General features: G+C 52.2%; 2 protein-coding genes across 7 annotated transcripts; one reads left to right on the top strand and one right to left on the bottom strand.

Moving 5' to 3' along the window:
• Positions 1–316: 316 nt before the first annotated feature.
• On the bottom strand, positions 317–22,673 carry Pla2g2c (phospholipase A2, group IIC). Of its 6 annotated transcripts, XM_087547768.1 has the most exons (7): positions 22,405–22,568; positions 22,115–22,303; positions 21,478–21,604; positions 15,759–15,859; positions 12,725–12,869; positions 11,048–11,151; positions 317–3,667 (listed from the first exon to the last, which is right to left on the bottom strand). In XM_087547768.1, the coding sequence occupies exons 4-7, from the start codon at positions 15,820–15,822 to the stop codon at positions 3,504–3,506; spliced, it is 477 nt and encodes a 158-aa protein (XP_087403894.1). In that variant the 5' UTR covers positions 15,823–15,859; positions 21,478–21,604; positions 22,115–22,303; positions 22,405–22,568; the 3' UTR covers positions 317–3,503.
• On the top strand, positions 22,146–27,983 carry Ubxn10 (UBX domain protein 10). Its single transcript, NM_001013093.1, is given in 2 exon segments — positions 22,146–22,162; positions 26,348–27,983. A coding segment is annotated over 1 exon segment (849 nt). The 5' UTR covers positions 22,146–22,162; positions 26,348–26,362; the 3' UTR covers positions 27,212–27,983.

Genomic DNA, 27,983 nt, shown 5'->3' with positions numbered 1-27,983 from the left:
ATGCCCTCTTCCCTCCACCCGGCTTCACATACACATCAGGGATAGCAAGGGCAACAAAACCATCGCCCTTGTGAACTTCCGTTCTAATGGGGGCAAAGACTATAAAGAATGGTGGACGTGGTGCATTGGGCGAGAGGCGAAAACCGCTGGAGCAGAGCCGGGGGCGGGGTTAGTCGTGTTGATAGGTCACGTGTAACAGAGCTGGGCTGCAAGGGAACCAATCACCGCAAGGTGGGGGAAGAGTGGGCCCAGGTGTCCCGCTGATGAGAAGCCGAGTGGGAGGCGCCGATGGATGCGGACAATCCAGGAGGCTGAGTTTAGATTTTTCCTCTTGCATTTTATTTGCATGTAATCATTTCGTTCGAGTATTTTGTCAACACAGAATCGGGCTGTGCTGGCAAGGCCGTGCCAGCAGCTCGAAGGTGGGATGATGGATTTGAGAGGAACCCGACCCCCGCATTATCCTCCATCCATATACCTGGGGTGGGGGTGGGGGTGGGGGTGGGGCTCCACACAGCATACTCAGCCCTCTCAACTCCTTCTCTTCTTTAGGGTCTCAGGCAAGATGTCAGCCCTCACCCCTGTCCCTGAATTCCTTGAAGGAGCCTTTCCCCCAGTGGTCACTGCTCCCTCAGCAGACACCTACTTCCGCAACTCCCAAGCTATTTGGTCCTTGTGTCCTCTGACTGCTCCTTGCAGCGGACAGAATTTCTACTTTTCTACCCTCATCACAAGCCTGGCATAAAGTCAATCCCTGGTGTAGATGAATGGCTGCCCTTCCAAGAAATCGATGATTTCCTGCAAGCACCAGCATGTCCTTTTACAGCGCTAACACTCTGCTCTGATTCCCGGCACAACGCAGACAGGGACTCACACCACCCTCCATAACGCAGCCCATCTATTTCCAGTGTAGAAGCTGACCCCAGTGGCAGAAGAGATCTGGATCTCACATAGCAATCCAGCCCTTCATGCTGATATCACCCTGGCCTCTCTTCTTCTACCACAGCTGTCACTCAGACATCTTTCCAGGTTGGAACCAGTCTCTGACATGACAGGACCCCTGAGAAGGTGACATGCTCTCACTTAGCCTAGCCACATCGGTGTGCCCTAATGTTCCTAGGTCTCGGATTCCTGCATCCCTGCCCTGCCCCCACCCGTGTCTACTTGCTGTATCTGGGTAGGGTGGAGGAAGAAAGACGACTCTGTGATTTGAACTAGGTACTGCTCAGGGCCCTAGCTCCCAGGCCCTCTGCTGACCCTGCTGTCTCCTCGTGCTTAGTTTTCTCAGTCCCGGGTGTTAGCCTCTGGCATTGGTAGAAGCCGCCATGGCTCTCAGCGTTCTCCCTGGGATTCAAAATTCTCAGACTTGAAGTCTGTGTTTCTTTAAATCTCTGACTCCCTGCTGCTCAGCACTGCACACGGCACACAGTATGGACTCGATACACATATGTTAGCTGACCTACTAAGTGAAGGGAGCCACGAGTGTGCCCTACAACTCCACAAATCCAACCATTTTCCCCAGTACCTCCTGGAAGAAGGGGACGGGGCAAGTGACCACACTCCCATGGCCGCCAAGTCTGGCCCAAGAGCTGAGAGCCTGACAGTATCGGTGACTAAGGACCAGCGCCATCAACTAACTTGTTAAGAGGAAGTTTCCTGAGTCCAGCCTTCTCAGGAACAAGATCCACCTTGCCGGCAGGATCAAAACCGAGTTCATGTTCCTGTGCCCCAGAACCTAACTCCTGTCCTGCTTCTTCAGATGTCTCGTGTTTGTCTGTTAACCAGTAAGGGGTGTAAGAGAGGAGATACTCTTATCCCATTATCTAAACAAGGCACACAGGTCATGAATGTGCTGCCTCTTACTGACTGCCCGAAGCTTGCCCACCTCTTCGTTCCCTTATCGTTCTAAATTCCGAGCCAAAGTCCAGGAAGGGACCTGGCCACGAAAGCTGATTCAAAGACCCCAAAACCAGGTGACCTGACTAATGCCCAGTCACCCATGTTAACGTCCTTACTTAACCTCTTAGGTCAAAATATGATCGGTCGTTCAACAGCTTACTCCACGCCTCTCGCTCTGTGTTCCCATCCTATAAAAATGTGGTACGGACTCTCCGGTCAGGACGAAGTTCAGATCCTGAACTGGTGCTAAGCGCTCGTAAAACAAAGCTTCCATATCTGAAGTGAGTGTTCCCGGCTTCCGTTCTGAACCCAACAGCTGTGGAATCAGCCACCCTGAAGCTTCCCCAAAATGTGGCTTCTTGTATGAGGCTCACGGCTCTGTGTGCTGCAGTCAGGGCTCGGCCAGGCTCTCCCATGCTTGCGGACTCTCTGAGCCCAAGGGTCTGCTGTCGCTGATGCTCACCCGGCAAGCTCTCATCCTCCAGGAGGCTGAGCCCCAGCTTCCTCCTGCCCTGGACCTCAGAGGCTGAAGCCTGCACTTTAGACCTCCATTTTTGCTACATTAGTGAGGAGAGTCTCAGATTCAAGGAATGAACAGGAGAGTCTGTCCTTTTCAGATGTGCTGAGAGCTAGGGTGCAAAAGGCAAGTGTCACCATGCAGAGAGGCAATCATGGTCATGGCCACGGCCACGTCCCCCACCCACCGCCCCAGCCTGGCACCATGAACTTCAGATTCCAGCCCAGTTAGACCTTCCTTGTTTAGTAGATTTAAGTCTTACAGGACCAACGGCTTCTAAATTGGGGTGAGGACTTTGGGTGCCTTGGACCCACTGTTCCGAATGTCCTTTCCACTTCTTGATGCCATCTTAACCATGACATCTTTGTGTCACTGGTGCACACCATTGTTCTAACAGCACCCCACCTCCTGAGATGGGTACAGCCTGCTTCCTGCTGGAAGATTTACAGAGGTCAGTCCTGGAGCAAATGGGGATGAGACTCCGGGTGAGGCTCTTAGGACTGTATTTTCTAGGACACCTGCGTAGTTCCCAGCTAAGCTCCACCCGGGGTGGAGGACTTGGTTCCCCAGTCAGACACACATCCTGACCAGGACTGAGGGTATGGGGGAGTTCAGGCTGGAGCTGAACCTGGGGCTCTCCGCTCTTCCTGGGAAATCGGTTTGAGAGTACCTTTCAGCCCAGTCCCCGTGTCTTTCTGTTTTCTTTTCCTTTAAACGTTTTTTAAAAAAGTTTTTTCAAGGCAAGGTCTCAGGTAGCTCAGGTTAGCCTTGAACTTACCCTATAGTGGAGGCTACCCCCCACCTCTTGCCTCCACCTCTCAAATGCTGGGATTGCAGGATGTCCCCCCACCCCTGCTCCCTTGTGTCCTTGCTTCCTGCTGCCGGAATGTATCACTTAATTGCCAGGTACCCATGGTCTGATTCCAGGGCAGGAATTCTCCACCTCCGGTCCCCTAATGCCTGAGAAGACACTCCCTAGACAGCAAGGCTGAGCTGCAGGAGCCTGGGGACTCTTGGAGGGGAAGGGAAGACAGTTTTTTTCAGAAGGGCTCAGACTAGAGCAGGTGACAGAGGGACGGTGGCCTGCCTAGCAATGGAGTTTGTCCCTGCCACACTGGGGCCTGGTGGGGAAGAGCTGCTTGAAAGTTTTCTCGTAGGTGGCCAGGTTCTCCTTGAAGCAGTACACAGACAGTTTGTCACACTCACAGGCTTTCTGCCCGCACAAGCAGCCGCCACCCATGGTGCATCCACCTGTGGAGACACACAGCGGAGTCACTGGGGAGCGTCACTGGGGAGCGGGGCTTGTGGCTCCGTTTAAGGTGGAGGAAGGGCTGGGGGCCTAGGAGGAACTACAGGGGCCAAGGGCAGGGGACAAGAAGGGAAGGAGTGTGGGGGTGCTCTTCCTTTGTTCACAGCCCTTCCCCAATCGCACCCTACCAAGCCACAATGAACAGATATCTAGGAGGAGGCAAATGGGATGCAAGAAGGTGGGCTGCACACTGGGGGATGGGTTACTGCACCCAGGCAGCACAGGGGCTAAGGCAACAGGCAGGACTCAACTTCCCAACCCCCCAGACCCATCTCCTATTTCAGACACCGGCTTGGCTTGACATCCCAGGTGGTTTCTGGAAAGTCTCCAACTGCAGATGTTCAAAGCTACCCTGCACATATGTTCCATGGCCACCGAGCCTGCACTCTCCACCCCTAGGAATGACTGGTGGGCCCCAGCAGCTCTCTAGAAGACCTCTCTTCCTTTGACTCCATTTCCCATGTGCCTGCAAATCTCACAGATGTCCCCGCATTTAAACCACTTTATGCTCTGCCCTCTGTTGTCCATCATCCTGGGCCACCCCAGCACCACCCCCCACACTCGCTCCCCTACCCCTTGCTGTCCCTGTCATTTCTCCTTCCTTAAGGAGGGGAGACAAACAAGCAGCCTCAAAATGTCACCTGAATCACATCCACTCTCCTGTTTAAAGCCATGCTGTGGTTTCCTGGCTTGAGCGGAAACGGTGACTCTCCCTTTGTGGCCTTCCACAGCCCACCTGTCATAGCTGGAATGTGCCAGCCTCACCTCGTCTGCTCTAGGCCTCTGGGAGTTATAGGTACCACACTCTGCCTGTCCCAGGGCCTTTGTATGTGCTGTTCTCCTAATCTCGGCTCTCCTGGGTCTTCCACGATGCAGCCATAGGCTGTCTGGGTCTGGGAGGGATCTGAGTTCAGCTCGCCCAAGTCACCTGGTCTAAAGCTCTCCCCAGCTTCCCTCCCAGGTCCCCTTGCTGATTTCATTTGCATCCTGATGTGTCCTTCCCTACCCTGCAGAGTGAGGCTCCAAGAGGCTGCCGCATCACGGCAGATTCCCTTGGCCGCCCATGGGAGCTCCTGAGGCAAATGAAGCCTGCAGACTTTGGACCCAAGGCTGAAGGACAAGCAGATTGGGGCCTTAGGCTGAGTAGTCACAGGCCTCATGCTTTGTGTGTGTGTTTACATGCGCATGCATGAGCGCGTACTAGGGTCGCTGCAGACACAACCCCCTTCTATAGAACTCTACCTAGGTCTGCTCTGAGTGAGGAAGGAGGCTGCCAGACCTGGGGCTTGTTATTGTGCAGCTGGCTAATCTGCGAGTCTCCTTTGGATAAAGTAACATTGACCGTGTCCAAAAATGAACAGCATAGTAAGGCCCCCTGCTAGGATGCTGGGCACTGTGGCTGTCGCTCACCAACGGAGCGTGTGCCTTGGATCTGCTGCTCGGGCTCCACATACACAAAGAAGCGAGCCCCTGTCTGCTGGACCAGCACAGTCAGTCAGTCTCTCTCTCTCTCTCTCTCTCTCTCTCTCTCTCTCTCTCTCTCCCTCTCCCTCTCTCTCTCTCCCCCCCTCTCTCCCTCTCCCCCCTCTCCCTCTCCCCCTCTCCCTCTCCCTCTCTCCCTCTCCCTCTCTCTCTCCCCCTCTCCCTCTCCCTCTCTCTCCCCCTCTCCTTCTCTCCCTCTCTCTCTCTCTCTCTCCCTCTCCCTCTCTCCCTCCCCCCCTCCCTCTCCCTCTCTCTGCTGTCCTCCCTCCCTGCAGCCCACAATCCCACTGGTGCTGTCCACCCACTCCTGTCCAGGGACTTGATTTCTGGGCAGACACCACCCACCCCATGCCTCAGCTGCCCCTCCTCACACTCCCTCAGGAAGGAGCCAAGGGTGTGGAGCCCTCCTGCTCGCACATCCCCTTCTCCATCTGCGAAGGTCTACCCAGATCCATCAAGTCCCAGCCCCCTGAGGCTCTCCTATCGTAGCCCCATTCAGGAACCTCTTCCTCCCTGTCCACAGCATACCTCTGAGCTGCCAAGGCCACAGGGGGTCTGGGGACCTGGTGCTGCCTCCCAGGAAGTCCTAACCCTGAAGCAAGGTGTTCTCTCCTGTGTCTTCCCCACTTGTCTCCTCTCTTGTCCTGTTTATTCCTTTCATTCCTTTCCCCTTACTTTTCAATTCTCTCCGCTCACCCTCCTTGGACTATGTAGATGAGCGGTTTTGTCGACATGAATGTTTGTGCGCCGTGTGCGTGCCTGGTGCCCACGGCCATCAGCAAAGGATGTCGGATCTCCTGAAACTACTGTTGTTGATGGTCGTGAACTGCCATTTGGGTGCTAGGAACTGAACGCAGGTCCTGGACCAAAGCAGCAAGTGTCCTTAACCACAGAACCGTCTCCCCAGCCACTTTTAGTTTTTCTTTCTTGAGACATGGTCTCATGTAGCCCAGGCTGTCCTTAACTCTCTCCCATGTCACTCAAAGATGACTCTCGACTCCTGATCCCCACCCCCACCCCCGCCTCCATCTCCCGAGTGCTGAGACTCTAGGCATGGACACCCGTGCTGTTTCACGCAGGGCTTCATCCGTGCGAGGCAAGCATTCTATCAAATGAGATGCACCCCCTGCTCCCTTTGGGTCCTCTCTACTGTGTGACTGAATCTTCTCTGGATGTGAAGGGCAGACACTGTGTCTTGCTTATTATTGACCTCCAGCCCTATTGCTGGTCAAAGGTCCATCGCCATTTACTGGAGCCTTTAGAGGCTGTAATGATGCAGACTGTGGACTACAGAAAGGCGCCCATCCCCAGACCCTGGAAGCCAAGTTCTGACCCAAGTCTCTGACTCACACACTTTACAATCTTAGGCAGGTTGCTGCTCCCCCCAAAAGCTTGTCTCCTTAGCTTTTACATGAGATAAATATGTCGGCGTCGCTAAATAGGTCGCCGACTGAGTGAGTTTTCATCCAACCATGCATTAAACAAACAGGTATTAAACTCCTAGCACGGGACTTGTCTTTGTCTAGAGGCTGGGGTTACAGACACAAGCAAGCCTGCCTTCAGACCGCACAGGCCCAAGAGCGCCATACCATGTGGACCCTGATAATGAGTGCCCCCATAACAAGACAAGCACACCCCTGCTATGTTTAAATATGAATATTCCCCCAACGGATGCATGTATTAAACACTTGGTGCCCAGAAGGAGGCACTGTCTGGGGGGAGTAGTGGAAACCTTAAGAGGCAGCCCTTGCTGGAGGAGGTCGGCCACTGAAGGGGGATTCTGAAGGCTGAATTTGGTCCTGGCCTTTCTCCCTGGCTTTCTCCCTGAACAGTCTCTGCCTTATGTTCTCACTGCTATACTGATTCACTTCACCACCAGCCCACAAACAACAGGACAGCGGACCCAGGTATGTGAAACTGTGAGCCAAAAATCAACCCTCCCCAGCATTTAAGTTCATACTGGGTCATACCAATGGGAAAACCCAGTTAACACAGAAAAACGAGTTTGAGGCCCTGAGGCTCTGGGGGGCAGAGGCGCAGTGTTATAGACTGGGTATGAAATGGCCCCCATAGGCCTGTGTGTTGAAGATCCGAGGCCTTGGCTGGCAGTGCCTGTTTGGAAAGTGATGGAGGCTTTAGCTGAGGGGCAGTTCTAGCTGAAGGAACTAGGTCATTTTTAGCAAGTCTTTTGGGGGTGCTGGGGGGGCTGGGGGAGGTATTGGTCACTGCACAAGTCAAAGAAGGAGGCACAAGGACATTTCAGGGTGAGTCCCAGGCAGTAGAGGCTGGTGTATAGAATATGCTTGGTAATGAGAAAGACCTTTGCAAACTAAACTTCCAGTAGTTAACACTTCTGCAAGCAAGCCCCTGGGAGTCAAAGGCCTTCGAATATAGGAGGCCCGGGTACCAATGGCCAGAACCAGTCTCTATCCCCCACAGCCAGCTCCACCCTACACATATGCAAGCATGTGTGGGTGGAAGGGGGTGTCAGTGTGCTGATCTCAAAGTCCCTCTGTGAATGCCAAGTGCTTATGTAAACCACCTCAGAGGAGGGACAGCCACCCTGTCAGCCCTGCCCAAGCAGCTGTCCCCTTCAAGAAAACTGGCCCCTGGGCACCTTCAAAGACTTTGTTGTGTACTCATCTCTGAGTGGCCTTTTAAGTTGTGGACCCCAAGCTCTCTCCCCACCCATCACCTACCACACCTGCCCCACAGGCCTCACAGCACTGGTTGCTAGGCAACCTGGGACCAGAACTGCTAGAGGCATGAACTCTTTCAGAGCGGCTCTCTGAACTGCGGTGTGGCCTGGGCAAAGAAGGCGCTTACTCCATAGGGGTCATGGTAATGACTTGAGCCCCAGAGGGGCAAGCACGGGGCAGATGTCAAAGGAGCTGTAATTAAGACAACTCGAGGGGAGGGTGGACTGGGATCTGACACCCTCTTCTGGCTTCTATTGACACTGCATGCATGTGGTACACGGACACACACAGGCAGAATGCTTATACACATGCGATTTAAAATTTTTTTAAAAAATAGTCCTGATGCTCTTCCACAAAGTAAAAAGCACAGCTGGGCCAAACCAGAAATCCCCAGGTCCAAATGGCAGGCACTAATTAAACACCTGCATGGGCCAGCCTCTCTGGGGGGCATCACAAGAGGGGCACTCCTGTTGGTCACCTGGCCACCTAGTGCAGTGTGGGTGATTCCATCCCTTTCCATGGATGAGGAGACTCCGGCTTGGCTGGGAGGGTGGGGCTGGATGGGAAGTTCTGGGGTCTGAGGTTAGACTGTTCACTCTGCTCCCCAGCCAGGACAGAGCACCTCACCAGTTGTTAGAGGCCCAGAGGCTTGCCTTTGGATGATAACCCTCCCATGAAGTAGATGACTACCCTTTGGGCAGGGTCAGGGAGGCAGAACCTCCTGGGCCCAAATCTCCATCCTCTCCCTGGCTGGGTGACCTTGAACACCCCACTTAACCTCTCTGAGCCTTGACATCCTATGCAACGATGGGGAGAAAAGTGTGTATCTCAGCGGTCTATCCTGGGAGCCAAGGTAAGGGCTGCAAAGCACTTAGCATCAGCTTTATCCTGGGGTAGTCGATGTTCTCAGGTGACAGGTGAGAAAACTGAGGCCCACACAGCTCAAGCCAGGCAAGAAGGTTAGAGCACTGGGAAGGCCCACAACGCAAGTCTTGATCTTGCAGGTCAACCACTCACCTGGATCAAGCCCTTCCCCTCCATGGATCTTGGTCCTCCCAGCGAGAATCATCAAGAGGTTGGCTGGGATGGTCTCTAAGATGCTCTGGAGTTCCTTAAGCTACTGATCTCAGGAGAGCAGGAGCTGGGCCTGCCTCACTCTGTGCTTGGCTTTGGGGCCACAACAGCAGTAGATGCTTAGTCAATAAAGGCTGTTTCTGTATGTCAGTCCTCAGTAGCAGCAGGCTTGACATCGGAACCCAGGCCACATGGTTCTAGGCTCCCTGAGGGTGACACTGATGCCCTGGGGTACCTGGGGAAGTCTTCTCAGTCTCCAGAGCTCTGGGCAGGCCTCTCATCTGGGGAGCATGAGGCAAAATTCATGGGTTGCATGTGGGGAAGCTCCCAGGTCCTGCCCTTCTGTCTCCTGCCGCTGGCTAGCATGTGCCAACCAGCGGATGTGCCATCTGTTGCTGGATACCTTCTTAAACTCTTCTTATCTCCTGGAGTTCTGGGTGGGGGCATACAGTTTCCAGGACTACCTCACCCTCCTGAGCTAGCAGGGAGCAGAGGAAGGGCAGAGGGTTGGCCCAGGCCTCAATGGCAAAGGCTCTCTTTGTGTGCCAGGTTCCTTTGCCAGCTGTGCGACAAGGCTGAACTGACGTTGATCTCCTATTGTGGGGGTCTGAGCTCCCAGAAGGTCACATTTCCTATCTCAAAGCTGATACCGGAGAGAAATCACAGTCCTCACTCTGGCTGCTTGCTATGCTCTGGGAGGTGGACTGGGCATCCAATATGGAGTCACAAGTCCCCTATCCTCGGGGATGAGTTGGGGCTCAAGTGGTAGTCCTCTGACCTTCGGGGAGGTGGGTGGATGCCCAGAAACACAGCTGAAGTGGGTCACTATGCCCTAAGGCCTGGCAGGAGCTGGTCTATGCTCTCTGTGAGGAGAAAGAAACGGTCCACTGAGCTGGAATACAGGGCCAGACAAAGGCTCATGCCCACAGCCTCATGGGTTTAAGTTGAACTTGCCCACACAAGCCCATACCCTCAGGCCAAGGACATATTTTCAGTAGTTACTCTGTGTGTCTACTCTCCCAGCCCCCTCCTGTCCAGTGCCTCACAACTGGTTACTTTTCTGTCCCTAACCGCATTGGTCACGGTGCCTAGCATGCAGTCGCCCTTAGCAAATATTTGTTCAACCGAAAGGCAACCAAAATGCCTTATTAACATGTGACATATAAAGGACATTGTCGGGGCTGGGGTGGTAATTCAGTGGTTAAAGCACCTAGAAGGACCAGAGTTCAGATACCCAGAAACCAAATGCTAGGTGGGTGTGGTCAGCCTATAATACCAGCCCTTAAAGGATCCCCACAGAAAACTAGCCACATTGGGCAGCTGAGAGTTTGACTGAGAGACTCTGCCTCAATTGAATAAGGTAGAAGAGTGAGAGGACAATCCCTAATCTCAATCTCAAGTCTCCAATTACATGTGCTCACACACATCAACACACACAGGTAAGCACACGTGCATGCATGCACATGCACACACATTCAGGCATGCAAGCACACACCCACACACATGCACATTAGGTGGACATGGTGGCACATGCCAGTAATCCCAGCACTCGGGAGGGAGGCAGGGGCAGGAAGATCTCCGAGTTTGAGGCCAGCCTGGTCTACAGAGTCCCAGGACAGCCGGGGCTGCACAGAGAAAGCCTGTCTCAAAAAAACCAAACCAAAGCAAACCCAAACCATACTACACACACATGAAAAATGGAAGGGACGGGGAGGAATGCTCTCAACAGCCACGGCTGCCTAGAGAAACTGCAGTGTCAACGGAACCCACAGTCAACAAGTCTTGTTGGCCCACAATGAAGGGTGGGCTCTGGGTTCCTGGTGGGAGCAGAAATTCAGTGATGGGCAAAAGAGACCAGGAAAACTCAAGCAAGGGGTCTCCGGGGAGATCAGACTCTCAGACTTACATATCTTAACCCTGCTTCCCCCTGCCCCCTGCCATCTGCTTTCTAGATCGCAAAGCACTTGGGACAGTCTCATTCCCTAAGACGGTCAGTGGGCTAATGAGGAGGTGACCATGAAGGACCAGCCCAGGTCACATTCTTTCCTTGTCAGGAGAGCTACTCACAGGTCACGGTCCCGTTGACAATGGCAAACTGATAGGCATTCAAGATGGGCTGGCAGCCATATTCCTTAAGCTTGTGGTAGCAACAGTCATGAGCCCAGCAGCACCTAGTAGTGGGGAGAGAGAGGTGAGGCACTGTGCCAAGGCGTAGGTGAGCAAAAGGACACTGGGAGAGACCTGGGAGGGACTTACCTGTCCCCTTCTCTAGGCCTGAAGGGGAGATGAGTTACGGACACGTCTATTCTTTTATGGCTGTCCCCATGTAGGAGCGGGCTCTGGGCCCTTTGTGACGCTGGGCTAATGGTGTGCAGTATTGACTCTACCTTTGGTCTCCAACTGACACGATACAGGAGGAGGGAAATGACAGGGGTGGGCCTAGAAATGGGTAGATCTTGGTTCCAGGCCAGGTTCTGCTGCTTTCCCTAGGGGTGGGGGCTGAGCAACTCTTAGTCTGGGATCCTCTATGTCCTCAGCTGTGAGGTGGGTTACAGTGGGGACGCTGCCTCCTATAGTCACCGTGAGGGTTGAAGCCCATGTGCAGGTCACTAGTTCAGTACTGGGCACATAATCAACATCTCACAAGCGCTAGTGGTTCACACGGCCAGGACAAGCCTGGGGACTCCAGTCTTATATGCTGGGCCAGTGTTTCTCAACCTGTGGGTCGTGACCCCTGCGGGGCGGGGTCACATATCAGGTATCCTACCTATCGGATATTTATAGTAGCAAAATTACAGTTATAAAGTAGCAATGGAGTAATTTCATGGTGGGGGTGGTCAGCACAACATGAGGAATTGTATTCAGGGGTCACAGCGTTGAGAAGGTTGAGAATCGCTGTGCTAGGCCCTGCCGTAAGGACATGCTGAGGGACGTTTCCCTTCTTCAAGTGGGAAAAGACACACACTATCCAGTCTCCCCACTGAGCCCTCACCCAGACTGTAGTAACTTTCACTTTTTCTAAAAGTCCACACCGCCCACCCTCGGATCCTTTGAGCTGTCCTGGAAGCCAACCGTATACCGTGTGACTGCCTCCAGATGGACAACTTTTTCGAACTGGGCCACTTGGCTTCGCTCTCCTAAAATATGGAATTAGGTTGGGAGCTGGCAGGGCAGTCTCACTGGGCTCGTAATCCTAAAAAAATTGGAGCGTACGAGCAAAGATTACCTTTGCTAGGCAAGTAGGAAAGGCCTCCAGAGCTCTGGGCAGGACACTATGTAACACTGGGGCTCTGCACGGAGGCTATGGCATGGGGCTTGGGGTAATCCCTGTGGCATGACTGTCCAGCAGGGATGAGCCTCTGGGTTCGAGCGGTACGTGGTGGCATATGCTGGAATCTGAACCCTTGGGAGGCTGAGGCAGGAGGGTCCAGAGTTCAAGTCCAACCTGGACTGTATAATAAGTTAGGAGCCAATCAGAGTTGGAAGATAAGACCCTGTCAGAAGATGACAACAGCACACAAGCCATACTAAGGACCCTAGGTGGAGGGGACCCGGGGCAGTGTCACAGGTCACGCAGAGGAAGGTGGCTCAGTTCTGGCTTCCTCAAGACTGACCCTGCGATCCTTTTCAGGTTCCTGCTGCCTTGTAATTGTTTCTCCAGGATTCCCAAGCCCCTCTTCCCTGGTTGTAAGCCTGTACTTCGACGAGAATGCAGTAGGGGTTAGCCCGGATCGTCAGCATCACCTGTCTGTGGCGTCCACAGGGATCCCTCGGCCCCCAAGCCCACAGTAGCAGCCATATCCGTAATAGGAGAAGAAGGCACTGCGCCCCGTGATGTGTTTGACCATCCTCTGGAACTGCCAGAAGCTGCTGAGGGTGGAGGTTGTCCCTGCAAAGGGGGAAACAACAAACGAGAAAAGTCTGAGGCCCCACGGGCCTTGCTGGAGGGTTTGCAGAGGGGCAGACAGTCCAGAGCCCTCCCACGAGGCCTCCTTCACGGGAGAGAAAATAGGATCAACGGTGTTACTCCGTCACTCAGAAAGCATCTTGCTATCCAGGATGGGGCCCGGGCTCCCCAACTGTCAGAGGCTGCTTTACCACTATCCAGGTCTGATCAACATTTACTGGGGAAATTCAAAGTCACAGGTTCCAGTCTGTAGCCAGTGTTATCTCTGTTGACTTTGAGCCTGTCAGACCTCTAGATGGAGAGGACAGCTAGCATTTGAGAAGAACATGCATAATCCAGTCACAAGACCAACAGGTCGCATGGCTATGCATAGCTCCTTAGAGACCCTCAACAGAGAGGTCGATATTCCAGTCAGTCTCTCCTCTAGGCAGCTTCAGGCGATTATAGAGTCTCACAGGAGAAGCAGGAAACAGGGATAAGACATAGGAAAACACCCTAAATCCAGTCTATAAAACAGCAAATACACACAGACCCACCAACTCTTGTTTTGTTTTCATAGACAGGGTCTTGTCTTACTACATAACTCTGGCTGGTCAGGAAGGCCTAGTCTCGAACTTGTCCTCTCTGCCTTCGAGGTGCTGGACTTCACAGGCAGGCATCAGTAGGCTTTTCCCCTTTTACAAAATGCTCACACAACACACAGAGATGCATATACAAGGGTGTTTGCTGATAGTGTGGTTTGTAAGATCAGAACACTGGAAAGGCCATATGTCCACCCACAGGAGGATGGTCACCGAAGCACGTGTCTTGGGGATATATCACTTTTTAACAGCTCCAGGCAGCAAGACTGGAGCAGATGGAGAAAGAACCAGGACACGTGCATTTTGCATAGTTTCATGTATCTTTTATATATATATATATATATACATATATATGTATGTATATATGTATATATACATATATGTGTATGTATATATATGTATATATACATATATGTGTGTGTATGTATGTATATATATATGTATGTATGTGTATATATATATATATATATATATATATATATATATATATATATATATATACATGCATGTTGTTTGAATAAGAATGTCCCCACAGACCATATTTACATGTGTGGTCACCAGGAAGTGGAACTGTTAGGGAAGGATTAGTGGGTGTGGCCTTGTCAGAGGTCACTGTGAGGGGGTGAGCTTTGAGGTTTCAAAAGCCCATACCAGGCCTAGTCCTGCCGAGGACTCGGCTTGCTGATCAGAATGTAGCTCTCAGCCAATTCTCCAGCTCCTGTCTCGATGATAATGGACAAGCCTCTGAACCTGTAAGCCGGCCCCAGTTAAATGTTTTCCTTTATAAGGTCGCCTTGGTCTGGTGTCTCTTCACAGCAATTGAACAGTCATTAGGGGACTTTTTATTTTGTTACAGTATTCTGACTGTGTGAGTATGTATGCTCATGAGTGTCTGTATGCACATGAGTGTGTGTGTGCTTATACAAGTGAGTGCATGTGTGAGTGCATGGGCTGTCTCCAAAGCAGTTGCTATGTCTAGGTGTAGAAAAGTGCTGGTTTCTAAGAAGGCTGTACCTCATTACTGTTCATTTTAGAGTATATACATAACAACATCAACAACATGCATAATCTAGCCACAAGGCCACCAGGCCCCCATGGCTATGCACAGATCCTTGAAATCAGCTTCCCGAGAGACCTCAACAGAGAGGTTGACGTTCCAGTCAGTCTCTGCTCTAGGCAGCATCAGGAGGTTGGAGTCTCACAGGAGAGGCTGGCCTTAAATTCATATGTGGCTAAGGACGGCCTTGAACTTCTAACTCTGCTGCCTCTACCGCCATCACAGGTGTGTGCCATTCCGCCAGGCTCTATTCAGTGGTGGGAATCGAACCCGGGGTTTTGTATATGGTAGGCAAGCACTCTACCGACTGGGCTATGTCCCCAGCCCTTCATTTGATTCCATAATTACAGGTTTATATTCGGTTTTCAATACAAATACAGCAAAGGCATGAACTCAAAGGAGAACAGTAAGAGTGACAGGGAGGTTTTCTCTAGCTCCCTCCCATCTTCCCATCCCTGACTTAGATGCCCTGACTCGAACTCTCCATCCTCCTGCCTCCACCTCCTGCCAAGATTGCAGGCCTGTGCCACCTCCCTTAGTGTGGTTTTGAAAACTGCAAAGCTCACCAGCAACTTGGGGAAAGAGAGAGACCTGACTTTGATATGTCTGACTTACAGAGCCCCGAATGTCTGCGGCACTGCAGAAACCAGCATGAGACTGGTTTGGGACCAGCAGCTCACCCAGGCACTCAGTAAGAGACACGGGATTTTGTTTTGTTTTGTTCATCTGTTAAGCAGACTCAGACGTCTCCCAGGAAGCCCTTGGTCACTTTGGAGAGGTGTGCAATCTGAAACCCTGGTGGCAGGGACTCAGTTTGACTGAGTACCCCACCAGGCATCCAGGCATCGCCAGGATGCCTTCCCCGGAAGGAGAGTTACTCCAGCTGGATAGAATCGTGCCTGCTGTTTTTGCATTGCAGCACACACAGCTTTAAATAAGGCAACCAGATCGGGAAGGAAGGAAGCCTCCCAGGCAGGGAGTGCAGACACCATAGTCAGTGTTTTCAGTATGTGAATTCCAAGTGGATTCCAAGTGTTCTCTGAGGGTCTGGCACATCGGACCATGAGACGGCACAACCAGAGGTCTAGAGGTCTAGAGGTCTGGAGAACTCTGGAGGGAGCCTGGTTCTCTCCTGGATTCCATGTACCCTCCCTTCACTCAGTGCTACCCAGGAGGGGCCTCCCCTGTGAGGCAGGCACAGCTCCCTGCACTCTCCCAGAGTTTTTCACTCACAGCAGAAGATAAAGACAAGGAAGACAGCGATGCCCTTCATTCCTGAGGAGACCAGGAGGTCCATGGTGCCTGGGTCTCACCTTCATCTGCCAGTTCAGCTCCTGTTTGGGGAGGAAGTAAGAGGTCATGTAGGTACAAACCACTGTCATGGTCATTCTTATTTGGGGGCTTTGCTATACCCCCCTGGTTGCCTTTAAATATCTGTTAAGGGTTTGCACCCTACTGAGACCATCCCAAATAAAAAACACAAAACCTTTATATTTATATTTATAAAAAGCCTTAGAGCACTGGAGCTGGGCAGATATCCACCCTCTATGCTATTTGCCTACTTCCCTGTCAATAACCCTGAGATATTTACTTGCTGTGTTCCACCTGGGCCACTCCTCCTCCAACAAGCCCCGCCCTCCTGGTCACATGCTCTCAATCCACCTACCATGGAGACTTCTTCCTCCTGTCTCTCCTCATCATGATCCCTGCCTGAGACCCCAAGTTGAGCAACCTTCACTCTGCTCCCTCTTCTGCCCAGCCCAGGCTGGAGGCATCTTTATTAATCAATCAGGGATAACTTGGAGGGCAAGGTTTACACAACAAAAGCTGGTATACGTGAGAATCTCCTCATGGGGGGGAGCAATCAGATCTTGGGGTACAGACTTTAGCATTTGAAAACATAACAGTACCAAAACCACCCCCCTGCAAAACAGACCTTTGGATGCCGCCAGCCCAGGGTTTTAGTGATGTCTGAATATGACACCCTTTCCTGCCACTTTGACCCAGATGCGAACGTAAGAAGGGCTCCCTTGTTTGAAATAGTGAGTGCTATAGGAGTTTTAATTTCCTTGGAAACACTATCGCTGCCTGTGTTTTTCTCTTTGGAGGAGTCAGCAGCCCCTGGGATCCCAGGTTTAAACGGCAAGTATGGTGTTTATCATGGGAGTGTGGTTCAGGAAAGCCGGGGTTGCCAGCGTCCTCTGCCATTTACGGGGTTTCTCCTTTGATCTCCTGGTACCAGAGTTACAAACTCAGCCCCACTAAGGCTCAGTTTCTCCTGCTGGCACACGGGGACAAACCTCTGTGAATAATGCTAATCCGTCAACCCTGTCTAAGAGATAGGGTAGGCCTGGGAATATGTCCCAGCTGTCAGAGTGCTTTCCTCACACCACAAAACCCTGGCCTCTGTCTAGTCATGGTGAACTATGCCTATAATCCCAGCATTCGGGAGATGGAGACAGCAGGATCAGGAGTTCAAGGTCATCCCTGTCTACCTAGCAAGTTTGAAGGATCCTGTCTCAAAAAAAAAAAAAAAAAAAAAAAGGTGGATGGGTGGGTAGCTGGCTAGAGAAAGATAACAGAGGCCCAGAGAGAACGAACACATTCCTATAGATGTCTATTTCCATGAACTGGTGGAATGGACCAGCTGGAAAATGACAAAGACGCTTGGGACCAGAACCAACCTCACACAGAGATGTGACATTGTCATTAGACCTGTAATGAGAGAGCAAGACTGTAAGGTACATTTCCCATGAGGCAATGGGGAGAATGTGGGCATCTGCCCCTCTACGGACTGGCCCTACCATCTGCACACAGATGACTTCCAGTCCAAGTGTTCGCCACCAGCCCCGTGAAACATCGGGCTACATCTGACTGTCAAGGTCCTGAAGACAGCACACCGGCTCAGTGGAGCCCTGATAACTTGGTGGGTCCAAAGCCTCCGATAGGTTTTCATTTTGTGGTCAACTTTCCCAGGAAAATGTCAAAATGCCAGACCTATGGCAAGAGCTTTGGGAGAGCCCACCTGGTGTCCCGGTTGCTTTGCCTTCTTTGGTACAATGTTGGTGGACGCTGAGAGGTAGGGGGGTCCTGACCAGGCTGGTCCTGGCCAATCATCATTTCAACAGCTGTACAGGCTTTTCTAGTTAGGTTCTGTCTCCATGGGAACCTGACAAAACCAGGCCCAGGTTTGGGCTACAAAGAAAGGGCTCGCGTCTTTTGAACCAGCGGGTGATGGGACTTCAGATACAAACGGGCCGGGACTGCGTTCCTGGTAATGAAATCCAACTGAAGTAGCAACTGTGTACTCAGCTAACGAGATCTCAAAGAAGGGCCAGAGGAGGCTGCAGAGGTGACTGCAGATGAACAGAGCCCAGGCATAGACCAAGAGCCCCATATGGGCCTTGACTTCCGTCAACAACACTGTGCCCAAGCACAACTGCTGACTTTGGCTTTGTGCAAGAGGCAGCAATGGCGGGGAGCGATGAACTCTGAGTCTATGTCAGAGAGAGTTGGAGCAGACCCAATGTTTCCTGTCAGTGGACCTAAGCTGCAGGATCCCGAGCTTCCCGTCTGAGAAGTGGAGCCAATGACCTTTGTCTTATGTGGCGCCAGGAAGATTCTAGATGTTCCTGGTGTGAAAGCGCTTGGTTAACATAGGGGCTAAGGTGAGTGACGGTTTGATAGATTCCCTTTAACCGGACAGGAAGTGTCGAGACACACTTGTATATGTTCCAGAGAGATGCAGGAAACAATGAAACACTGTGTCTCTTCGCTGGCTCCATTTTATTATCCAGAAATTTCTCTGTTGAGGGTCTCTCAGGAAGCTGATGTCTAAGGAGCTGTGCATAGCTGTACGGCCTGTTAGCCTTGTGACTGGATTATGCATGTGTTTCTTTCTTTCTTTTTTTTTTCTTTTTTTTCGGAGCCGGGGACCGAACCCAGGGCCTTGCGCTTGCTAGGCAAGCGCTCTACCAATGAGCTAAATCCCCAACCCCTATGCATGTGTTTCTTAAATGCTAGCTGTGCTCTCCATCTAGGGGCCTGGCAGGATCAAAATCAACAGAGAAAAACACTGGCTACGGACTGAAATCTAGAAGTCACCAGATCTAAACAGGCCTGAGGACTCTCTGGAAACAAGCTGAAAAAACAAAATTAAACTAAACTAAAAACAAAACAAAACCCCAAACCAGGAGGACTTGCCTTCAACCAGCCCCAAAGGAAGGCCATTTACATCCCAAACTAGTTAGCCTTGGGATGCTAACTAGTGGCCTGTGGGACTGTCGTTAGAATCAATGTCACCAGCAATTTCTCATGTGCTGGGCATCTGCCACGAGCAGGCTGTGTGAGCGCTTTAAGCGTGGGAGGACAAGCAAGTTCCTGCCCTTAGGCATCGTATCCGCTCACTGAAGGTGAGTGTCAGGGTTAGCTGAAACTAAAGTACTTCCCTGTGCCAGGCGCCAGGCCGAGACCAATAATGGATTACCTCATTCACTCTCAGAGCAACCAGTCTAAAATGCCCATTCTATAGATGTAACTAGTCTAGGGAAGAAGTTAATGGCACCCTCAAGGCATCTCCTGGGAAAGTGCTGGAGAAAGGATTCGAACTGCTGCTTCAACTCCAGAGGCCACACCCACAGGTCCTACAACCAGCATAGCAGGCAGACCCAGATGAAGTGCCACTTGGAAATCGGGGAGTGGGGTGGTACACAGTGGGCTGTCAGACCAGCCATTCTAAGTTCCCTAACTGTTCTCCTATTCGTTGGCAAAAGGCCCCGAACTCAGTTTTGTTTGGTTTTTTAAAGGCAAAGACGCCCCCAATGGATGGTGTCTCTGTGGAGGAGATTTGTGGACATCTGAGGAGCTGACCTGGGAATGGTACATGGTGCCATCTTGGGCATGTTATTACAGAAGTGACCTAAGATAGACCATTGGGAGGGATCAGGGGGGACACAGTTGCTCAGGAGAAGCCTTGGCAGAACGGGTGACTTTTAAGAAGGGTCCTGAAGGATCAAGCAGTTTAGTTTCACCTTGGAGATGGACAAGCAGGACACTGGAGATGAAAACATCAAAGGCCCATTTGGAGAACAAGCTGGCTAGAGCCCAGGAGAGAGCAGGGGGGGGGGGTGGCGTAATGGAGGCGTGGTACAAAGGAATCTGAGTTGGCACGGAAGCAGACAGGAGAGTAGCCTCCAGCCATCTTCCGAGAATCTAGGAAGTGTGTGTGCGTGTTCAGCGCAGGCATCAGAGGGGACAGTCTTTGAAGCGACTCTCTGTGGGGCAGGCCAGGAGATAAAGGCAGGCAGAGACTAGCTGGCTGCCTCTTCTTCCCCACGGGGCTGCATCACGCCTCGCCAGAGAACAAAGACTCATGTGCCACTGAACATGCAATGGACCACGGGCGGGAGCAGCGTTTCGCCACGCTCCATCGAGGGCACATACACCACTCTCGCACGCAGCTGGGGAGCAAGGATTGAAACCAGCTCGGTTCTCTCAAAGGACCGCATAATTCTTAGGTGACGTAAAAATAACTAACAAAGGATCTACTTTAATCTGAGTGGGCGCCGAAGGGCTGAAGAGCATCCTTGCCTGGAGACTTCTGACAGAATCATTAACAGGATGTGAGCCGGCAATTCCGAGCCTCAAAACAACCAGCTTCTAAAAGTACCAGCTGTACCTTCCTGGGGCCATAGATCCCTCCTGGATATCTAGAAACAGAATTCCCAGAAAGGAGGCCAGCCTAGCCCAGGCTTCTATCCAAGGCCAGGTGCTCTCCCGGGGTCAGCAGCTTCCTCTCTGAGACGGGCTAGTAGCCTCCATTGCCAGCTCCCAAAGAATGTACCATTGGTACCAGTCACAGCGTAGGTGATCACACCCAGCCAGCTCTCCTACCCTTGGCTCAAACCATACTGAAAACAGTGTTATTTATAACTCGATCCATGAGCCATGTGTCTTTCTGACCCAACTGTGAATGTGCTGACAAGGTCTTAGAGTTGTGCTCAGAAAAATCATCCCTGCAGATCAAAGCAGGTAACAAATATGTGGCCATAATGTTAGGTAATGAATCTGTGGTTCTTAATTGTCTATTAGTACCTAGTTCAATCAGTAAGGTCCTCTAAGGGTCTGTCTAGAGCAGAGCCCAAAGGGACCCCTTTTAAAGCATTCTTTGCTCTTTTTTTTTTTTCCTCCGAGACAGGGTCTCCCTATGTAGTCATGACTGACTGCCCTTGAAGTCGCTCTGTAGACCAGGCTGGTCTTGAACTCAGAGATCCGCCTACCTCTTCCTCCCGATTAAAGGAGGGATTAAAAGAGTGTGCCACCACCACCCAGCTTTAAAGTCATCTGACTGCCAGCATGGAAGGAAGACTTTGTTAGCTTGGAACAAAGATGAGGGGGAATTGGGCAAATGAAGGGACAGGCTAGCCTAGGGGAGAACCTTCATTCAAGCTATGGATTCAACAGGAGCAAGGGTGTTGAGTCTAGGGAGAGTGAGTGTGTGTGTGCGCGCGCGAGGGTGTGTGTGTGTGTGTGTGTGTGTGTGTGTGTGTGTGTGTGTGTCCTCACAAACCATCCAAAGGCAGTTAACAGGGACAGCCTCTTGTTCCACTCCAACAAATCAGAGGCAAGTGTGCTAAGGCCTGGGGCTCGCAGCAGACAACCAAGAAGGTTCGTTTCCAATGGTTTCTATTTTCCTCTGCAGAGGGCAGGAGACTGTGACTCCCACAGGGAGGAAGGAAGACTGCACGTGGCAGGTTTTTGAAGGACAGATAGGATTTGAAACAGCCTTTGGAGAGAGAGGGCAGGAAACAGAAGGCTGGCCAGGGAGGACTGAGGGTCTCACGCCAGAGCCCATCCATGTGTGTGACAGGTCATGGCTTGGTGTGGGTGGACAGATTTCATCTTAGGCTCCATCACATGGATGGGATGACTGTAGGGCCAGGAGGACTCTTACCAACAGAATGGCTGAGGTAGTGGACCGTAGCTTCTGAGAAGGCAGTCAGGCTTCCGGCTTCCAAATCTCAAAGCTGTTGGGAAACTCGGTGAAGTGGCTGAAGTTGCTGACTGTCTATAGTTAGACCCTTAAGGAGGAAATAGGAGGCAGGGGTGGTGATCACAAGACTGGTGACCCCGGAGTGGGAACCCCCATGACAACCCTAAAAAAAAATCACCACTCAGATTCTAAGGGTCTCGGGATTGAGTTGCACAACCCCGTTTTAAAAATGAGGGCAATGACAGGGTTAGGCCAAAGACAGACAGGGATTTGATTCTGGTCCCTACCCCCCAATCCAGGGCGGGGCTCCCTTTCCCCTGAACGCACACTCCCCGGGAGACAGAGTCAGGCCAGGTTAGGAAGAAGAGTTCCGGTGTCAGGGACCCAGGCCCAGGGCCCTGTGGCCTCCATGGGGCAGGGCCACACCAAGGTCCCGAGCCTGGAATCCGTGAACCACAGCCTGTAGCCCTCGGCCCTCCGACCTCGGTGCCCAAGCTAGTCCAAATCAGCTTGTGGTCCAGGTCAGGCAGGTTCCGGTCCCACCGGAAGCACGTGGCCCCCACCCCTTGGCGGTTGCCAGGGAGACGGGGCTGTTTACCAGCTGGTCGCAGCCAGGCACAGGAGGCGGATGGAGCTGAGCTGCGAGGTGAGAGGCTCTCTGTGGGTCCCCAGAAACTGGGAGCCAGGCCTTTTGAGCAGCCTTCCCCAGGGGCAGAGCCAACTTGGATGGAGCCTGAGTGTGCAGCTGCCAAGGGGTCTCCTGGGAGGGGTGTGTACAAGCCAGTCCCTGGACGCAGATCCAAAGAGAGAAAAGGAGTCCGGGTCATGTGCAGAGGCAGGAGCTGCAGGGAGCCTCCCAGGAGCTTCCCTCAGCTCTGTGCCCTTTACCTAGGTCTGCATTGCTGTTCCAGCCTTTTCTGCCATTCCCCGACACTCCTCCTTCTGCACTTGAAGCTTTGCTTCCAGGCCTGCCAGACCGCGGAAATAATAGAGGCCTCTCCTCCAACCCCCTCGCCCGCCCTTCTATCCTGGAATCAACCCCGGTTCTCTTCGCAAAGCTTCGCTCTCTCAGTGGCTTGTGGTTTCCCACATTCTAATCTCTGGTTTGGGGTAGAGCTGCGAATGGTTTCAGTCTTCTCTCTCTCTCTCCATCCCCCGGCTTGGTTCCTTTACAGAGTTTAATTTTGTAAGCCAGGCTGGGGACTATGGGGTGGCGGCAGTGGGCGGTAGTAACTGATAAACAATTTTAAAAGACCAATGCACGTGTACGTGTCCCGGTATATGCCAGCAGATGGTTCGTAGGAGGTTGTATTTGACTGCTTTCGCTGTAGGTTTAGATTTGGACTGTGAAGTAGCATGGTCTGACCCCGTGGTGGCTTGTGGGCACCATTGGAAAACAACGGGAATCTTGATTTCATTTCTACCCAATGTCCCTTCCTTCCTGTTCATGCGGTGATAATCCTAAGGAATGGGCACCTGCGCTTCTGGCAACATCTTGAAAATGGTGGCCAGTGTTTTGTTTCCTGCTTCCTAGCTATTGTGTTTAAGTAAACAGGCCACTTGCCTCTTCTGCTGGCAGCCTAGATGTTGTCAAATCACTTTGTGGTTGAGTGTCTGCCAGGCCCTAGAGGTGGTAAAATGAGCCAGGCAGGGATTATGCTGGCCCAGGAGCCTGGACTGAGGGCAAAGGCAGAGTTTGGGGCGCCGGGTGTGTCTGTGAAGACACCGTGCATGCAGTGCTCCAAACACCTGTTTTCCTGCAGCATCCTGTCCTTGTTCTGGGTGGGGGTGGGAGCTGGTGTTCCCTCTGGTTAACAGATGGTCGCTAAGCTGGGGAGGAGGTGGTGGGTTATAAAAGCAGGTTGGGTGTAACGGCTTTACCTGAAGGAGGTGTTAGTCTCTAAATAGCCATGAGTGGGCTTATGCGAATTAGTCATAATTGAGGTTTTTTTTTTCTCTTGAGATAGCTCGCAGTCATGTTATCTTATGACCAGGGTGTCTTGAATATGACACCCCCTGAACACGGCTAATTATATAGAGCACCAAAAGGTATGGCAACTACACACACACACACTCAAGTTTGACTGTTAAAAATAACCCAGCAGAGTGCCTAGGAGAACACATGACTTTTCTCATCGAAGTTGTTAGGGAGAGGTTTCTAAGTTACCAAACTTCCTGACAGCCAAACCTTCCCCAGGCATGTGTGGGTGTTGGAAGCCAAGCCTGTGATAATTCTGTAGAAGCTGTGGCAAATTAATAGCCATTCCCAAGCGAGAAGGATGGAAACTTAGATGCTTCTCTCCACCTAACTGGACAGCTATCACTTTCTCCTGCCACTCGGAACGAGAAACTCCTAGGGAAGAAAAAAAATGTTCTTTATGGTTGATCAGAAAATAAATGAACAAGGAAATGGGCAGGCATTTCTTCTTGGGCGTCAAAACTTCTTGCTCAGGAAGAAGTTTCTGAGCTGCCTGCAGCCCGACTGGGCATGGAGAACAGAGAAGGGGAGGAGGGTTTGGGTTCTGTATAGAACGGGGCAGCCACAAAGCCTTTTAACGCGTGACGGGGCTTTGGTGACGGATCAGTGGGCATAGCACTTGCCTGAGGACGAGAATTGGATCCCTACAATCCGTGTAAATGCCTGGTTTGTCAGCTCACCTGTAATTCCAGCCCTGGAAGGCAGAGACAGGATCCCCATAGTAATCAAGCAAGACTAGCCATATGGATGAGCTCTGGGTTTGATTGAGAGGTCCTGCCTCAGTGAATAAGGCCTAAGAGCCATGGAGGATGATTTCCGCTGACATCAACCTTAGGTCTCCATCTATGCGTGTGTACCTGCCTACATGCATGCCCATGAACATGCAAGACACACAGACACACAGGACACATGGATAAAGAGCATGGACACATGAAAGGGGGAGGGGGAACCTGGTCAGAGATTTTGAACAGCAGGCTGCCCTGGATTCATAGAAGTAGTGTGTTTTGGTTCCTTGTGGTTTGGCTCCTGGTGACCTAGTACAGAAGAGAACAATGTAGATCAGTGGGGGTCACCATAAGCCCACGGACCTGGACTAGCGCCCCTGAGGGCTGCGTGATGGAGGAGCTTGGAGGAAGTCAATTCTGAGGTGAGCAACAGTGTGCCGGAAGAAGGAAACTATCAACCCAGGAAACGTTTGGTCCTCTTGAGGCAACTGCATGGGGCGGGTCTGGGGGAGCTCTGAAGTCAGCCTGTGCAGCGGACAGGGCACATTTAGGAGCTGGGGTCTCTCAGCTGTGTGGCACTAAGTAAGAGAAGAACCAAGGGGTTGGGGATTTGGCTCAGTGGTAGAGCGCTTGGCTAGGAAGCGCAAGGTCCTGGGTTCGATCCCCAGCCCCGAAAAAAAAAATAGAATTTAAAAGAGGCTGGGGATTTAGCTCAGTGGTAGAGCGCTTACCTAGGAAGCGCAAGGCCCTGGGTTCGGTCCCCAGCTCCGAAAAAAAAAAGAACCAAAAAAAAAAAAAAAGAGAGAGAAGAACCAAAACCAATACCTTAGGGAAATGTAGAAGAACCAAAACCAATACCTTAGGGAAATGTAAAGCAGGCATGTGAACCCACGGGTCACGCGTGTCCAGGGCTGGTTACAAATGTGGCCTGTATACCTGTGGATGGCGTCCTATTGCAGTGTCAAAAGCTGCCAACTCCCGTTGGATAGCAACAGGTGCGCAGCACTGACCTAGAATAACAGAAGCACACGAGACAGGCCTGTAACCAACACAAAGTCACACCCATCCATTGGATCCTGCCCAGGACTGTCCTGCAGAGAGAGGCAGAGCTGCCTGGTGTCTAAGGACGGTGCAGACCGAAAAATCAAAATAGATGCTCTCTAGGGCTTCCGGTGGAGGCTTTGCAGACCCTTGTCCAGAACCTGAGTAGCCACAGTGAGTGATCAGAACAGTCCCTGTCCTCTTGACACTGACTGAGCTGGGGACCCACGTTCCACGTGACCTGTGTGTGAGGGCAAAGTGCAGGCAGCCAGGGAAGGAGTCTTAAGAAGGCCCGTGGCAGGGGGAAGATGCGAATCCCAGAGGGTGGCGTGCCCATAAGTGAATGATGTCAAGGCAGACAGTGCCCCTAGTCTGGAGAAGTGAGTGACCCTGCTACCAGCTGAGCCTGCTTGCCCAATGGAGAGTCTAAACAAAGTCACCGTCCCCTCTCTGAGCAAACACAGTGTCCCTCTGACACTCTCAACCTTGCGTCTGAGGTCTGCGTTGGCCACTTCCTAAGGGGGCTTCCCGCCCTGGGAGCCAGCGAGGACTCTGGAACCCAGTACGTTCTGCCTGTTGTAGGGCTTCCCTGGGGCCCTTCTGTCCCTTGGACACTTTTCTGGGTTGGACCCAATCAGATTTCACCAGAACACAGCTCACTCTCCTGAGCGTGTGACCATGCTGGTTATGTCCCAGCGCAGCAGTCAGAACTCAGTTGTTGTAAACAAACGCATCCATGGAGAAAGTTGTCTGACCCTGACTCTGGCTTGTCACATGGCTTGTTCCTTCTCAGACTGGTTTTTCAGCATGCAGGCCCTTCCCCACGAGTGTGCATCACTCCTTCTCTTCATAGTACTTACCATTCCCTGAAAATACCTGCAGATCTGTGCCGTTCACTCACTTTAAGGATTTGAGTTCCAATGGGCGAGTCACAGCTGCTCCCCCATGTCAGAAAACCAGAGATATGTCCCACTCTCTGGTCCAGGGGCGCTTACTCTCCCAGTGAGACATAAATGACAGAAGAGTGAGCCCCAGTGTCTCAGGAAGCTTAACCCATGGCCTTCTCTGTTTCTGCCTGCTTCCTTAGGGGGCCTGAGAAGCAATGGCCATAGAAGCCCCTGTGAACTTTGCACCACCTGAGCACAGCACTGTGGTCAGCACCGCAGCGGACAGCTACACCTGGCAGCCCAGCTCACTCAGGATGCACGTCATCAGGCCCAAGTCTGCCAAGGGCCGGAAGCGGCCAAATTTGCACCTACCACAAGGCATAGGGGATGGCTCCCACAGCGGACTCACCTCTTCATCTCCACCACGCTCCTCCGGGTCGCCAAGCAACCAGAAACGCGAGGTCTGCGCAACTGCCCCTGCGTCTCAGGGAGCTCCCGATGAGATGCCGGAGCTGCTGCAGCAGGCGCCCATAAGGACAGCTTCATCCCTCAATAGGTACCCAGTCCTCCCGTCCATCAACAGGAGGAGCTCGGAGGACGGGGCTGTGGACACTGTGTCCAGCAAGACCAGTTCTCTGCAGCTGAGCAGCGTCCAGGCGCTTTACCAAGAGGAGGCCCGCGCCGCCGTAAAGTCAAGCCAGGAAGACTCCAGAACACAAGTCTGTGCCTTAGAGAAGAAATTCATCATCCGAACCAAAAGACAGAGTTCCTCCAGGGCCTCAAACATGGAGGAGCCGTCGGACGAAGAGCCGAGGCTGCTGCTGGCCGTCAGGTCACCCTCGGGCCAACGGTTCGTGCGCTACTTCAGGCCCAGTGACGACCTACAGACTGTCCTCGAGGTGGCCGAGCAGAAAAACAAAGCCACCTACCAACACTGCATCGTTGAAACAATGGAGGTGCCCAGGAGACGTTTCTCTGACCTCACCAAGTCCCTGCAGGAGTGCGGCATCCTTCATAAATCTGTACTGGGCATCTCCCAGGAGGAGGGGGAAGGCTGGCCCTGAGCACTCAGCACCAGGCTGGGGTCCCAGGTCTTTGAGCAAAGAGAATGTTGGACAGCCTGAAGCCTCCAACACAACCTTGGTTTCAGGTGCCACACGAGCCCAATGCAGCAAAGATCCTAGGGCCTTGTCTGGATAGCATGTTTGTGAAGGCGGGGACGAATCTCCACCGGGGAAGAGCCCTCTGGAAAACTCCCTTGTAGCCCCCACATTCTCTCCTGCAGCCACAGGGAAGTCTACATCTGTCCCTAAGACAGTGGCTGCAGCCAGGATATCTCCTTTCCCCTGCTGGCTCCTTCCAGAATCTACTGCCAGTGCAGTGAATTCTGAATCTCTCAAAGCCAAAACTCTGCCTTTCTGTACTGGATACCAGATTAAACTCTTCCCAGAGAGGATTCTAGTCTAGCAAAGAACCAGGGTTTAGGAATCGCAGCACTGGCATTGGTATTTCTTGCACTATTGTGAGAGACAGGCTGGCGATCCTGTGTTTGGACGCAACCTCCCTCCCGAGCTACACCAGCAGAGATCCATGAGGATCCCTGTTGGTATGAGGTGGCAGCAAGGGGTAGAACTGTCCTCTGCTGTCGAAAATCCCCCAGCACACATCTCTGAAACGTCCTAGAGCTAGCCCGTATAAATTGCCTCTACAGCCATGGACTAGCCTGGGCTACTTTTGAGTGGACTGACGGTTGGAGCCTGGTAACTCCTGTCTAAGTGCAGAATCCTTGCAAAAGGGAAGTAAAATATGCAGTACGCTGTTTTTAAGATGCACACA

The sequence above is a fragment of the Rattus norvegicus genome, chromosome 5 (assembly GCF_021556685.1).
Source record: "Rattus norvegicus strain SHRSP/BbbUtx chromosome 5, alternate assembly SHRSP_T2T, whole genome shotgun sequence".
NCBI classification, from domain to species: Eukaryota; Metazoa; Chordata; class Mammalia; order Rodentia; family Muridae; genus Rattus; species Rattus norvegicus.
This window is presented reverse-complemented; position numbering and strand designations above follow the sequence as displayed.